The 16,751-nt window shown below is 49.9% G+C and overlaps 1 protein-coding gene across 6 annotated transcripts in view; it reads left to right on the forward strand.

The window, feature by feature from the left end:
• Positions 1 to 402: 402 nt before the first annotated feature.
• Positions 403 to 16,751, forward strand: part of LOC142488411 (uncharacterized) — a 50,171-nt gene continuing 33,822 nt past the window's right edge. For 2 of the 6 annotated variants that reach the window (XM_075588913.1, XM_075588912.1), the window contains exon 1: positions 10,735 to 13,425. Coding sequence is in view for 1 of the 6 variants with exons in the window: in XM_075588908.1 (XP_075445023.1) it covers positions 9,420 to 9,451 (32 nt within the window). In the remaining 5 variants the exon portion in view is untranslated. Of the gene's footprint in view, positions 734 to 9,404; positions 9,452 to 10,734; positions 13,468 to 13,755; positions 15,260 to 16,751 lie in introns of those variants that run through there. The other 4 variants (XM_075588911.1, XM_075588914.1, XM_075588908.1 and 1 more) reach the window with 4 other exon arrangements.

Genomic DNA, 16,751 nt, shown 5'->3' on the forward strand with positions numbered 1-16,751 from the left:
TGCGAGGGGGGGGCGCTGCGCTCTGCTGACAGTGACTCCTGCTCGCTTGAGAATTGTGATCAGGAGTCGCGACGGAGCGCTAAGCCACGCCCCCCGGCGGTTCAGCCAATGAGGGCGAACCTGCCGGATGACGTCACGGCCGCGCCCCCGTCCCTCCACCGTCACGCCCCCCTTGTCTTTTGGTCTGCAGCTCCCTGCAGACCGGGGAATCGGCTGCAAGCGCCGCCAGCCTCGCTGGCGCGCGTGCAGCGGAGGTACTGGGGCCTCAGCCTAATTCCTTCAAAAAGGCCCTGTGTGCTTTAGCAGCCTTGGATACATTACACTGATACTCAGACCTCCCTGTCTCCTGAGGCTACAGATACAGCAGTGATAGCACAAAGATACACACTGCTTCAGTCACACCACATCTACCTGCTCACACATACAGCACAGAGTGTGATAGGAAGGGCTGTCCCACTCCCAGCATGCAACCTGATCCTGAGCACAGACTGTCCCACATCCTGAGGGGGGAATCCAGGTCACTCCCACAGGGAAGGACTGAGAGATCACAGGGGCTCCCCCCACCCTCCATAGGAAGTACACACACAGTGAGGGGGGGATAAAGTGCACATCTCAGGCACTGAGGGAGGGACACACTGAGGAACAGGCTCTGCAGCCTCTAAGTCCCTTTTCCTGTGCCCCCCTCACATTGCCCACTCCCTGCTGCACAGAGATCTTCAGCCTGTGTTATTGGGTAAGTGCTTTCCTCCTCCTCCCTTCCCCTCCCTTGTGTGACCTGTGCACATTATCCCAGTGCTGCTCTGAGCTTCCTTACACACAGGAGCCTGAGAGGCTGAGCCTCTGATAGTGAGGGGGAGCCTCTGGCACTGGGGGGGTTACTCCTCCTGGTATCACAGGGACTGGGAGATAATGGGGGTTATTTTACATTGGGAATTAACATTAGGAATCAGTGAGGATAAGATTGGGAAAGTTATTAAATAGAGTTAGAAAGTAATTAGATTGAGGGAGTATTGGTTGGAGTTTAACTCCTTCATTACCACAGGGGCAGCATCCTGTGTGTGTTATGGGCTATAGCTTCTCTGTGTGAGGCTGACATGTAAAAGAGGAAGTGTCTTCCGAGCTGAAGCAGAAAGAGGAAATAAGCTGAAACGCACAATAAACTATATTATTTATTTATAAAATATTTTACCAGGAAGTAATACATTGAGAGATATATACTGGAAGTTTCAGACTATGTAAGCATAATTACCGCAATAAGAGATATTTTTACTAAGAGACAAATTAACCCCTTACATGCCTAGTCCATCAGAAGCAAGACACATTTTTCATTCTCCATACAAATGTCCTAGTTTTAGAGGCACACTGTGTGATATAGAAGTGAGACACAGAGCCCTCTTCCCTCCCCCAATCTGCAGTGCAGAACTACAGCTGAGAGAGAGCAGGGTGACCCCAGGCATAGAGGTGGGTGCTGTGTCTGGGTCTCTGTGCATGCTCCGCCATACAGAAACCCAAGCATGTGGTGCCTCACGTCTGTAGCATACAAGGGGTTAACCCCTCATTTTCTAAATGGTGCAAATATACAGAGATAACAGAAAGATACAAGATCCGGTGATACCTATTAGCTGTAGGAACCCATGACACATTGCTTGTAGTAACAGGAGGGAGAGGGAGGAGGGGATATGATGCCTTTTATTGGACCAACAAGTAGTTGAAATGTTACAAGCTTTCTAACCTCTCGGATCCTTCATCAGGTCGGGCAGAAATACAGAGACACAATATAATGTACAATATGTAAGGGGGATATTTGGTTACTATGGCTGTAGATAGGAAGTGTGAGATAAGGAGGTAGAAGCAGGTATGCCGGTGAGAAAACAAACAGCAGAGACAGACTATAGAAGTAGGATTGCCAGGCGTCCGGTATTGAACCGGATCGCCTGGTATTTGGTTACTCTGTCCGGTAAAAAGAGAGATTAATACCGGACATGTATGTATGTGTGCGGGGGGAGGGGGATCATGTGTGTGTATACCGGTATTACGTCTCTGTACATGCATGTATGCCGGTATTACTTCTCTGTACATGTATGTGCATGCCGGTATTACTTCTCTGTACATGTATGTGCATGCCGGTGCATTATCTCTCCGGACATGTATGTGCATGCCGGTGCATTACCTCTCCGGACATGTATGTGCATGCCGGTGCATTACCTCTCCGGACATGTATGTGCATGCCGGTGCATTACCTCTCTGGACATGTATGTGCATGCCGGTGCATTATCTCTCCGGACATGTATGTGCATGCCGGTGCATTACCTCTCCGGACATGTATGTGCATGCCGGTGCATTACCTCTCCGGACATGTATGTGCATGCCAGCGCATTACCTCTCCGGACATGTATGTGCATGCCGGTGCATTATCTCTCCGGACATGTATGTGCATGCCGGAGCATTACCTCTCCGGACATGTATGTGCATGCCGGCGCATTACATCTCCGGACATGTATGTGCATGCCGGCGCATTACCTCTCCGGACATGTATGTGCATGCCGGTGCATTATCTCTCCGGACATGTATGTGCATGCCGGCGCATTATCTCTCCGGACATGTATGTGCATGCTGGCGCATTACCTCTCCGGACATGTATGTGCATGCCGGCGCATTACCTCTCCGGACATGTATGTGCATGCCGGTGCATTACCTCTCTGGACATGTATGTGCATGCCGGTGCATTACCTCTCCGGACATGTATGTGCATGCCGGTGCATTACCTCTCCGGACATGTATGTGCATGCCAGCGCATTACCTCTCCGGACATGTATGTGCATGCCGGTGCATTACCTCTCTGGACACGTATGTGCATGCCGGCGCATTACCTCTCCGGACATGTATGTGCATGCCGGCTCATTACCTCTCCGGACATGTATGTGCATGCCGGTGCATTACCTCTCTGGACATGTATGTGCATGCCGGTGCATTACCTCTCTGGACATGTATGCGCATGCATGAGGATGGTGGTAGGTGGTGAGAGGACGAGGGGTGTGGAAGGGTGAGAGGATAAGGCCAGATAGAGAGGAGGGGAGTGAGAGGACGAGGTGGTTGGAGGGTGAGCAGATAAGGGGAGAGAGGATGAGGAGGGGTGCAACAACCTTGGAATTTGTGGGAGCAGCAGTAAGATCAGTATTGCTCGCCATGTACAGTATGACTGCAGGTCAGTTATTTATAAATAATCTGACCATTACATCATTTGTTCTAAATTTCACTCAGCCTGCACCAATTTGCACCATTTCATATTCTATTTCCTAAAAAAAAAAAATCCTCGGGAGGGCGCTCCCTCCCAATACCCCTCCCCAGACATTTTACGAAACAGAATATAAATTGGTGAATAATTTAGAAAAAAATTACGTAACAGTCAGGTCATTTACAAATAACACTTTTCCTCGCCAACGATTCTCTCGCACGTCGCACCTTTCACCTTTCTGTCCAGTATTTTTGGACAAGCCACCTGGCACCCCTATGTAGGAGACTGTTCTCTTTGATAATCAAAGGCAGGCTAGACATTAAGGAGATGTGAGGGGGACAAGGCAGGGAGTGTCTTTAAAATATCTATCAATTTAAAAACCACTATAACTATTTTATGTCTGGTGATCTATATAAAGCGTGAGTGGGTGTGAAACGTACGTCAGGTGGTAGTGATGTGGTGACGTCATCACGTGGCGACACCTGTGAGAGATTCAAGCAGTGGCAGAGAGACGGCATGAACACTGGCAGAGAGACGGCATGAACACTGGCAGAGAGACGGCATGAACACTGGCAGAGAGACGGCCGGAACGCTGGCAGAGAGACGGCATGAACGCTGGCTGAGAGACGGCATGAACGCTGGCAGAGAGACGTCAGGAACGCTGGCTGAGAGACGGCCGGAACGCTGGCTGAGAGACGGAATGAACGCTGGCTGAGAGACGGCATGAACACTGGCAGAGAGACGGCATGAACACTGGCAGAGAGACGGCCGGAACGCTGGCAGAGAGACGGCATGAACGCTGGCTGAGAGACGGCATGAACGCTGGCAGAGAGACGTCAGGAACGCTGGCTGAGAGACGGCCGGAACGCTGGCTGAGAGACGGAATGAACGCTGGCTGAGAGACGGCATGAACGCTGGCTGAGAGACGGCATGAACGCTGGCTGAGAGACGGCATGAACGCTGGCTGAGAGACGGCATGAACGCTGGCTGAGAGACGGCATGAACGCTGGCTGAGAGACGGCATGAACGCTGGCTGAGAGACGGCATGAACGCTGGCTGAGTGACGGCATGAACGCTGGCTGAGAGACGGCATGAACACTGGCTGAGAGACGGCATGAACGCTGGCTGAGTGACGGCATGAACGCTGGCTGAGAGACGGCATGAACGCTGGCTGAGAGACGGCATGAACGCTGGCTGAGAGACGGCATGAACGCTGGCTGAGAGACGGAATGAACGCTGGCTGAGAGACGGCCGGAACGCTGGCTGAGAGACGGAATGAACGCTGGCTGAGAGACGGCATGAACGCTGGCTGAGAGAAGGCATGAACGCTGGCTGAGAGACGGCATGAACGCTGGCTGAGAGACGGCATGAACGCTGGCTGAGAGACGGCATGAACGCTGGCTGAGAGACGGCATGAACGCTGGCTGAGAGACGGCATGAACGCTGGCTGAGAGACGGCATGAACGCTGGCTGAGAGACGGCATGAACGCTGGCTGAGAGACGGCATGAACGCTGGCTGAGTGACGGCATGAACGCTGGCTGAGAGACGGCATGAACGCTGGCAGAGAGACGGCATGAACGCTGGCTGAGAGACGGCATGAACGCTGGCTGAGAGACGGCATGAACGCTGGCTGAGAGACGGCATGAACGCTGGCTGAGAGACGGCATGAACGCTGGCTGAGTGACGGCATGAACGCTGGCTGAGAGACGGCATGAACGCTGGCTGAGAGACGGCATGAACGCTGGCTGAGAGACGGCATGAACGCTGGCTGAGAGACGGCATGAACGCTGGCAGAGAGACGGCATGAACGCTGGCAGAGAGACGGCATGAACGCTGGCTGAGAGACGGCATGAACTCTGGCTGAGAGACGGCATGAACGCTGGCTGAGTGACGGCATGAACGCTGGCTGAGAGACGGCATGAACGCTGGCAGAGAGACGGCATGAACGCTGGCTGAGTGACGGCATGAACGCTGGCAGAGAGACGGCATGAACGCTGGCTGAGAGACGGCATGAACGCTGGCAGAGAGACGGCATGAACGCTGGCTGAGTGACGGCATGAACGCTGGCAGAGAGACGGCATGAACGCCGGCTGAGAGACGGCATGAACGCCGGCTGAGAGACGGCATGAACGCCGGCTGAGAGACGGCCGGAACGCTGGCTGAGTGACGGCATGAACGCTGGCTGAGAGACGGCATGAACGCTGGCTGAGAGACGGCATGAACGCTGGCAGAGAGACGGCATGAACGCTGGCTGAGTGACGGCATGAACGCTGGCTGAGAGACGGCCGGAACGCTGGCTGAGAGACGGCATGAACGCTGGCTGAGAGACGGCATGAACGCTGGCTGAGAGACGGCATGAACGCTGGCTGAGAGACGGCATGAACGCTGGCTGAGAGACGGCATGAACGCTGGCTGAGAGACGGCATGAACGCTGGCTGAGTGACGGCATGAACGCTGGCTGAGAGACGGAATGAACGCTGGCTGAGAGACGGCATGAACGCTGGCTGAGTGACGGCATGAACGCTGGCTGAGAGACGGCATGAACGCTGGCAGAGAGACGGCATGAACGCTGGCTGAGAGACGGCATGAACGCTGGCTGAGAGACGGCATGAACGCTGGCTGAGAGACGGCATGAACGCTGGCTGAGAGACGGCATGAACGCTGGCTGAGTGACGGCATGAACGCTGGCTGAGAGACGGCATGAACGCTGGCTGAGAGACGGCATGAACGCTGGCTGAGAGACGGCATGAACGCTGGCTGAGAGACGGCATGAACGCTGGCAGAGAGACGGCATGAACGCTGGCAGAGAGACGGCATGAACGCTGGCTGAGAGACGGCATGAACTCTGGCTGAGAGACGGCATGAACGCTGGCTGAGTGACGGCATGAACGCTGGCTGAGAGACGGCATGAACGCTGGCAGAGAGACGGCATGAACGCTGGCTGAGTGACGGCATGAACGCTGGCAGAGAGACGGCATGAACGCTGGCTGAGAGACGGCATGAACGCTGGCAGAGAGACGGCATGAACGCTGGCTGAGTGACGGCATGAACGCTGGCAGAGAGACGGCATGAACGCCGGCTGAGAGACGGCATGAACGCCGGCTGAGAGACGGCATGAACGCCGGCTGAGAGACGGCCGGAACGCTGGCTGAGTGACGGCATGAACGCTGGCTGAGAGACGGCATGAACGCTGGCTGAGAGACGGCATGAACGCTGGCAGAGAGACGGCATGAACGCTGGCTGAGTGACGGCATGAACGCTGGCTGAGAGACGGCCGGAACGCTGGCTGAGAGACGGCATGAACGCTGGCTGAGAGACGGCATGAACGCTGGCTGAGAGACGGCATGAACGCTGGCTGAGAGACGGCATGAACGCTGGCTGAGAGACGGCATGAACGCTGGCTGAGAGACGGCATGAACGCTGGCTGAGTGACGGCATGAACGCTGGCTGAGTGACGGCATGAACGCTGGCTGAGAGACGGCGTGAACGCTGGCTGAGTGACGGCGTGAACGCTGGCTGAGACGGCATGAACGCTGGCAGAGAGATGGCATGAACGCTGGCTGAGAGACGGCATGAACGCTGGCTGAGTGACGGCATGAACGCTGGCAGAGAGACGGCATGAACGCTGGCTGAGAGACGGCATGAACGCTGGCTGAGTGACGGCATGAACGCTGGCTGAGACGGCATGAACGCTGGCAGAGAGACGGCGTGAACGCTGGCTGAGTGACGGCGTGAACGCTGGCTGAGACGGCATGAACGCTGGCAGAGAGATGGCATGAACACTGGCTGAGAGACGGCATGAACGCTGGCTGAGTGACGGCATGAACGCTGGCTGAGTGACGGCATGAACGCTGGCTGAGTGACGGCATGAACGCTGGCAGAGAGACGGCATGAACGCTGGCTGAGAGACGGCATGAACGCTGGCTGAGTGACGGCATGAACGCTGGCAGAGTGAATTATAAGATAAGTTGAAATGAGTATTAACTTGATAGATTTGTGGGACCCTATATGGTATTTAGTTGCTAAATAAATACCAAATTCACTGCATAAACCGTTTCTCCTGCACAGCGACCATTATTTGCATTAGGCAAGTTGGTCAGCCACCCGCTTTAAACGGCAGAATATTTGAGGCTTTTTTTCTAAATGCGGCTTTACTTCAACCGCGCCTCGAGACAAGTATAAACCTCTCTGTTTATGTGCAGTCTAAGACTATACGATGCAGATATACCTTGACTCTTGGTACAATTGATATACGCTGGTATTGGCAACAAATTGTTTGCAATGTGACAGAATTGCATAGATGCGTACAGCAATTGCACACAGTATATCTGCAACATACAATTGAACTATTTATGTTCCAACTAACTAACTGCTGATAGTTTTATTACAACCATATGTTAGGGAAGCCTTTGCGACATACTATCTATCTATTCATAAGGCAGGTTGATTTCCTTTTGATATCCACATACACACTAAGTGGACAATAAGCAACAACACTGCTTTATTAAGCACTGCAGTGATATCTATGATATCTTGCTACCATTCCCACATACTGTGACTAGCAGGGACGATGTGCACTAGGGTCCCTATTAGTATGTAACAGATCCATATTAACTCTCAGACGATAAATTGATGTGGGCAGTAGAACCGCGCCTTGAGTGTTCCTCAAATAACTATATATTTGTATACTGTGGATCTTAAGTGGGATATATTAACATTAGGAGCTTACCAACTATACATTGACCAGTAGTATATCATTGTACATCCACTCTGAGGCTATAAATTGATGTGGTCATTTGAACCACGCCTCGAGGGTAAAAACACATTTAGAGTGTACCTCGACTCCACAGAATATTTTTTGATATAGTCCAGAATATATTTATCTCCCCGGATTTGTGTTGTGCATATATATGTTGTATGCCAAATGTTCATACAGACGGGTATCACACTTCACGGTATCCTAATGATTATGAGCTAATGCCCGTGATGTTCGTCTCTACTGATTGCATAGGCGGGATAATAGGTCCGTAGACTACCATTGACCTGTACACAATGAGGTATGGCTGCTTCTACACACCCCTCCCCGATACAGTGGTAAAATGTTGGTGTATATAGTGCGTCAGACTGTTCATTACTATATATGAGCAGACTCTGATTTTTTTAGTTAAAATCATTTGGATTAATATACCATTACACCAACTCAACTGCGGGTAAATAATTATGCTATGAGTAGGTTCTAGAGGGGAGCTACCCCCATAACACTACAGGGGATACTTGGATAGACTCAGGAGCCATATTCTCCGCTAATGCATATTTAAATCAGAAGCTTTAACAGGGTGTGGTTTATTTATTTGGGACAGGTTATGGACCTCTATACCTGATCCCTTTATATATAAATATTTTTAATTAATAATAAAAGGGTTTTACTTGCACTATACCCATTTCACATTCTCACACCACGACTGCATTCGGTAGGGCACCTTTCTATGTATATTATTCGTGTTTGATCTTTATAAAGAATGTTAACAGGGAACAGTGCAAATGTGCATGTGTACAGTACACACATAGGCACTTACATATTTACACACAGCTATATACCATACATGCATGTAAACTTGTACATACATAAAACATACAAATATGCAAACGTATACTGTACACAAGCTATTACAGTATGTACATGTGATATGCTAGAAGAGTATGAACATGTGAGTGCACATAAAAGAAAGTACAAGTGTGTGTAAATCGCTATCCATCTATCTATACATAAACACGTAGGGATACACGTACATATATACACATGCATACCTATGCACAATGACTGGGACATGGAAGCAATGTGAGTACAGATAATAGTACATACATGTCTCAAATATGAGAGCATGTTAGCTGTAATGTGTCATAAAACTCAAATCTCAATTCAAACCATTATTATTGGAATCAAAACAGTGCCTGAATTTCAGATCCCAAGTTCTTCTTTCTAGTGTATTTCTGAGTTGTCCTTTCATGACCAGCACAGCAAGGTCAGAGATGGAGTGACCTGGCTGTGAGAAATGTTCTATTGGGGGGGGGGGAGGGGGGGGTGTGTGTGTGTGTGTGTGTGTGTGTGTGTGTGTGTTCATCCTGCTGTGCAATGTCAGCGTTTCTCCTACATATCCTGTATTGGGACATTTCCTGCATTGAATGGAGGAGACTACGTTGGAGGATTGGCACGTGTATGTCCTTTAGATTTGGTTATTTTGTGGGGTGTGGGTAGTGTCCACTGTGGAGATATTGTTACATATTTTGCCTCATGGACTGTTGCAAGGATATGTGCCTTGTGTTGTGTTGCTCTCCCGGGGGGAGTTGGTTTCTGGTTATTGGACTATAGAGAGATTAGGAGGCTGTTTGTATGAAAGGAGAGGTGGTGTAGGAAGAGTCTGTGTCAGGAGGTCGTCCTCGTTGAGTCTCGGTTGGAGATCTGTGATAATATCTTTGAGGGTTTCCAGTGCTGGGTTGTGGGTCACAGACAATGATCCAGGAGGAGGCGCAAGGTCAGGCTCACAGGCAGGAAACAAGGCAGGGTGAAGATCAACAGGAACTGTGCTCTGGCAACATCCTGGAGGAAGTCCTGCCTCCTTATAGGCAGGAGTCACCAAGATGGCCCCTGCAGTCTCAGTGTGGGCGGGAGTACAGGACTGCCAGGGAACAAGATGAACGTTGTGGTTTCAGTGTGGGCGCCGATGCCTCATAGTTATATATAGTGCTGAAGCACATTATATTTATTCATCATTAGGCTTGGATTAACCTCTTCAATACCAGCTGAACTCTCACTGTAGGGTTAAATCAGACAAGACAGAGCTGCACATTTGGTTCTCCTGTGAACACGCTTCCTATGGCAGTGTTATAGTGACCATAAGAATAGTGTGTTTAGCTGGGTTACATTACAGACACTTATTTATGGGATAACCTTTGCCGGGTGGGAAGTTGCTTAGACATTTCTTGTTACGTGACCCAGATAATCTCAGCTCTAAATATGACAAGAAATGATACATAACCTAAAGTTTGGGATAGAAGTGGTCTGCACAGAGCAAGCGGGGGAGGCGTGAGCACAGAGAGAAGATCACAGCTAGCAGGGGGAGGGGACACAAGTGAGGTGAGGACACGGCTAGTGGGAGGGGGGGAGGGAGAGGACACGGCTAGTGGGAGGGGGGTGAGGGAGAGGACACGGCTAGTGGGAGGGGGGTGAGGGAGAGGACACGGCTAGTGGGAGGGGGGTGAGGGAGAGGACACGGTGGGAGAGAGGTGAGGGAGAGGACACGGTGGGAGGAAGGTGGTAGAGAGGACGTTGGGGGGGGGGAGGTGAGGGAGAGGACGTTGGGGGGGGAGGTGAGGGAGAGGACACGGTGGGAGGGAGGTGAGGTAGAGAGGACACGGTGGGAGGGAGGTGAGGTAGAGAGGACACGGTGGGAGGGAGGTGAGGGAGAGAGGACACGGTGGGAGGGAGGGGGGAGGTAGAGGACACGGTGGGAGGGAGGTGAGGTAGAGAGGACACGGCTTGTGGTGTGGAAGTGAGATCCCCACAAAGGAGACGTCCCCCCCCCCTTTCCCAGGTACAGACAGGGCTGCTTTGTGACATACTTGGAGTGACTGCCATTGTGTGAGGGGCTGTCTCGTCTTTATTGTAAATGTGAATTAATGGGACTGTTATCTGGGGCAGCCCATAAACACAGTGTTTATGTGTATGTATATTATTATTTGTATAGTGCATACAAGCTACGCTGTGCTTTACTGAAGAGACAATATAAGGAATTGTTATACAAGTGCAACAAACAGAATCACACAGGAGAGGAGATCCCTGCCCCGGAGAGCTTACAATCTAAGTGTCCGTTTGATCCTTTGATCAGTGGACATTTCATGCTTCAGACGTTACTTTTCTGCATTGTTTTGCTATTGTGTCACTGCAGAGAGATTTGCTTGTGTCAAAAATGTATGTGCCTCCGACAGGCAAAACAAGGACCCACCATTTTAGGGACACATAGCATTATTTCCTTACACATTTACGTGGCTTTAGATTAAGAATACTCTGTGTATGTACATGTATGTCCCTGACACTGGGGATCAGTCTCTGTATGTACATGTATGTCCCTGACACTGGGGATAGGACTCTATATGTACATGTATGTCCCTGACACTGGGGATCGGACTTTGTGTATGTCCCTGACACTGGGGATCAGTCTCTGTATGTACATGTATGTCCCTGACACTGGGGATCGGACTTTGTGTATGTACATGTATGTCCCTGACACATGGGGATCGGTCTCTGTATGTACATGTATGTCCCTGACACATGGGGATCGGCCTGTGTGTATGTACATGTATGTCCCTGACACTGGGGATCGGACCCTGTGTATGTACATGTATGTTCTGACACTGGGGATCGGACTCTGTGTATGTACATGTATGTCCCTGACACATGGGGATCGGACTCTGTGTATGTACATGTATGTTCTGACACTGGGGATCGGACTTTGTGTATGTCCCTGACCCTGGGGATTGATCTCCGTGTGTACATGTATGTCCCTGACACATGGGGATCGGACTCTATGTATGTCCCAGACACTGGGGATCGGTCTCTGTATGTACATGTATGTCCTTGACACATGGGGATCGGACTCTATGTATGTCCCAGACACTGGGGATCGGTCTCTGTATGTACATGTATGTCCCTGACACTGGGGATCAGTCTCTGTATGTACATGTATGTCCCTGACACATGGGGATCGGTCTCTGTATGTGTACATGTATGTCCCTGACACATGGGGATCGGCCTGTGTGTATGTACATTTATGTCCTGACACTGGGGATCGGACTCTGTGTATGTACATGTATGTCCCTAACACTGGGGATTGGACTTTGCGTATGTACATGTATGTCCCTGACACTGGGGATCGGTCTCTGTATGTACATGTATGTCCTTGACACATGGGGATCGGCCTGTGTGTATGTACATTTATGTCCTGACACTGGGGATCGGACTCTGTGTATGTACATGTATGTCCCTAACACTGGGGATTGGACTTTGCGTATGTACATGTATGTCCCAGACACTGGGGATCGGTCTCTGTATGTACATGTATGTCCCTGACACTGGGGATCAGTCTCTGTATGTACATGTATGTCCCTGACACTGGGCATCGGACACTGTATGTACATGTATGTCCCAGACACTGGGGATCGGTCTCTGTATGTACATGTATGTCCCTGACACTGGGGATCGGACTTTGTGTATGTACATGTATGTCCCTGACACTGGGCATCGGACACTGTATGTACATGTATGTCCCTGACACATGGGGATCGGACTCTATGTATGTCCCTGACACTGGGAATCGGTCTCTGTATGTACATGTATGTCCCTGACACTGGGGATCTGACTTTGTGTATGTACATGTATGTCCCTGACACGGGGGATCGGACTCTATATGTACATGTATGTCCCTGACACTGGAGATCGGACTCTATATGTACATGTATGTCCCTGACACTGGGGATCGGACTCTGTACAGTATGTACATGTATGTCCCTGACACTGGGGGTCGGACTCTGAATGTGCACTCAGCAGTGTATTATTCTCTGTGTATTATTCCTTGTAGTGCCGGCAGGCCAGTCTGTGATGCCTGGAGCTGGTTCCTCGTTTTTCTCCTGTGTTTTCTCCAGATAGTGAGGTGTTTTTGTAGCTAAGTAGTTATTTTGCTTGATAGAAATTAAGTGGTTGGTTTTCTGCATATACTGTTAAGTCCGCAGAGTTTTCGAGTGACAGAGTCTTGCTCTCAGTGTAGTTTAATGCTGACTACACAGTGGTGATTTTTGCACAACCCAGACCAGCCCTCCTCCTTTTTTTTAAAATTCTAACAGAGTGAGACGCATGTGGTGGGGTATAAGGGAAGTACCGCAGCTAGGCACTGCACCGTCAAGGGACAAAGGGTAGATCTCCCGCTGGGAAGGCTGCTTGTCTCCTCACCTGACCACTTGATGTTCCGACAGAGCGCTGTTTCGCCGGCGGGAGATCTACCCTTTCTCCCTTGACGGTGCAGTGCCTAGCTGGTTATCGAGTGACCTGGAGTGGAGACAAGCAGTGCCCAGGAGATCCCGATCCGAGGAGGAAACCCCTGGTGCAGCAGCAGTGGGAGCGCCTGTCCTTTCATTGGTTACTATACCTACGTGCTCATTTTATCTTCTTTTTTTTTCTGTACGTGCATTCATTACCTTAATCATAAATTGTCTATTTGTATATACTACACTATGAGGGTCTTGCGCTTTCTTCTTGTTTTGTTTACCTAGGGCTTAATACCTACTATCCTGTGTTTTCACCCTGAACAAGAAAGATGATCCAGGGCTCCACGGGTTTCTTTAGGAAAGAATTTATTCAAGATACACAACGTTTCGGCCTCACTTAGGCCTTTGTCAAGTCACTTGACAAAGCCCTAAGTGAGGCCGAAACGTTGTGTATTTTGAATAAATTCTTTCCTAAAGAAACCCGTGGAGCCCTGGATCATCTTTCTTGTTGCTGTAGACCTGGATTGCTGCAGATTGCCATCCCTGAACTAGGAGCTCCGGCATTGCGCAAGTATTGCATTTATTTGCATTTATTTGCAATTTTTTGGAGTGCTACACACCCATATATCTTTTCACCCTGAACAACATTCCTCTCATGTCCTCAAATTATCTAACTGATCTCTCAATCCTAAACTAAAACTATTTGAGTTTTGTTACGTGTTATTCATTGTTCCTTTCCTATTTAGCTCCAACTCCTCGCTTAAGACTAGCCGGTATCCCTGCATAAATCTGCATGCTAAGTCCCAGGGGTACCGCTTAAATCTATTTAGACATTGAGTCCCCAATCCAACTCGTAACGTTCATGTCTGTACCTCCCCCTTTGAGCTCTAGAGCTATTTAGTGATAAGTCGGTTTCCCCTACTAGGCTGAGAACCTCTCTTCTGTTAGGCAAAAGGGACACCACAAATGTCTCTTCATGTCTCCATTAAAACCATCCAGGAACCAGGCAGCTCTACCTCCCCCCTACGCCTGGCACTTACCCGATTCTCCGTTGCTTAATTTGGGGTTGAGGCTACCTTTTATCATCCTTCCTGGTCTCCAATGTCACCGGCCTCCCTTGCCGCCAAAACATGAATAATGGTGGCAAAAGCAGCCAATGATAGCGGACGAAGAAAAAGGGCCTTTACTTCCTGCTCTCTCCGGTTGCTGCACCAACCTCTTGACTAGCGGAACTTCTTTGTCTTCCTTCATTCCTCTTCGTGCGCTGGTTCCTCTGTCCCGGTAATCCCCATGCAAAACCCCTCTATCTCCGATTCTTCTGTCTCCATCTCTGTCAGCCGTTGCCTCGCTTTAATCCACCACTGAACTCTCTGTGTGCACTGTAAAACTGGACTGGAATAAACTCTGGGCGATGCGTAACAGAACTTAGGCGGCTTATGCGGCATTGCCGCTTTAACTCGAGGAATGCTACCTTATGTCTGTATTTATGCCTGTGTTAGCAATTCCCCACAGCTAGATACTGAAGTTTGTTATTGTGTGGTGACACTGACACTGGGGATCGGACTCTGTGTATGTGCATGTATGGAATTAACATGTTAGCCCTGCAAATGTAAATTGTTATGTGCCTGTCATTTCTATGGAGGGAGTTTCTGTAAATCCTTTTAGCTGAACTGTTCTATAGAAAATATATGATCAGAACAAAGGAAGGGCACCAGTTAATAGAATCAGTTACCAGGTCTGAGCTCCAGGCACTGTTTCTCTTGGCTGGCTACCCTTGTTCAATGTTAAAGGATAGCTGCCATGGTGGTATATAAGGAACGCTGCTGATCAGAACACTAGTCCACTCTGGGAATGAGTGTGGAGTTGGACTGTGACCATCTGGAGGTTCATGTCAGAGTGGCAGCTGTGTGCAGCACTCTGATATCCTGACGCAGAGGAATTGACAGGGTAAACCTATTTGAAGTGGGTCCCTGCACCTAGGAAAGGTAAATCTCATTCCCCAGACCCCCGTAAGTGTGTATATTTTTGTATTTTGTGTTCTTGTGTGTTTCTGAGGATTTATCCAAAATAAACCTCATTTTATTCCACTGCCTTGTTTTGCCCTGTGATTGATCCCTTAAATATAAATGGTATTAAAAGACCTGGTCTACTGTGACAGTACCTTCCACAGTTATTGTGATGTGTATAGCTAGACATTTTCTTTAAACACTGATTAGAAAAGGACAAGTCACAATGGTTGGAGAAGGTGTTACATGGCAGAGTGCTCTCACTTATTGCATCTACCAGATATATTATGTAATAGGATTGGGGATCTAATATCTATTTGTACCACATTAGACTTTTCTTTTTACCTCAATACACCGAACACAGAAAATACTACAAGTCAGAAGTGTTACTGTTCCCCCCCAGGACTAATCCCCTACAATGGTGATATATATAAGAAGCCAACATAGTTGTGTTTAATCTTTGTGATGGGGGCAGGTCTGCACAGACTTCTCATAGTGAGGGGTGAGCAGAGACACGAGTGGCTTAGAGTAAGTTAATTAACCGGTCTCATTCCCTTTCTATAAATAAAAAGTATATGTAGCCTAGAGGTCAGAGATGGAGGGTCTGGGGGTGGTCACTACCCAACTGGCAGCACCATGGACAGTTCCTGGCACCGCGGTGGGTGGAAGGGATCACTGCGGTGTGGTCACTAGCCACCAGTCCTACTCAATGAGGGAGCCAGGGGATTGTGTTTGAAAGCAAGCAGTAAGTTCTCCTAACAGCGGGGTTTCCAGTGACAGAGCCACACTGGTGTTAGGAGAAAAACCCGAGAGGTAACAGGGGACAGACCGGTGTGAGGGCCTCACCAGGGAGCCTTTCTTTACCCGCAGTGGCGGGGGAGGCCTGTGTTTAGTCCTCCTGTCCAGCCCCTTGATGTAGATCAGCGGTGTGCAAACTGGGGGGGCGCTAGACTTTGTGGGGGGCAGGCACAGCAGTTATAGAGGTCCCGCGCTCTCCCCCTGGCATTTAAATTAAATGCTGGGGGGACCGCGCGAGGCTTCTATAAGACACTGACCTTCCTTTCCAGCGTCGCGTCGTCCTGGTAACCCGGTGTCAAATGACGCCGCGGGGTCATGTGACGTCACGTTACCATGGCGATGTGACGGGACATGACCCGCACATTATTTGACGCTGTTTCCGAGCATGGGGGGCGGTATTTGCGCCGGGGAGAGCAGGCAGGGATGCGCACGGGGAATAGTTTGCGCACCACTGATGTAGATGACCAAATATAGGCATATAGCCTCCCCCTCATGAATAAGAGACTCATATAAGGGCATCTACATCATCCAGGGGTTCCCAATCCCTGCTTCTTACCTTCAGCGCTGCGGGGACATGGCTGCAGACAGAGAGACGGGGACAGAGTATGCTGCGCAGCTCATCTAAAAGGGGAGTACCGGTATTCTCCATCAGGCAAAGGAATAATGCTGCCGG

Source organism: Ascaphus truei, chromosome 2 (assembly GCF_040206685.1).
Source record: "Ascaphus truei isolate aAscTru1 chromosome 2, aAscTru1.hap1, whole genome shotgun sequence".
Lineage (NCBI taxonomy): Eukaryota > Metazoa > Chordata > Amphibia > Anura > Ascaphidae > Ascaphus > Ascaphus truei.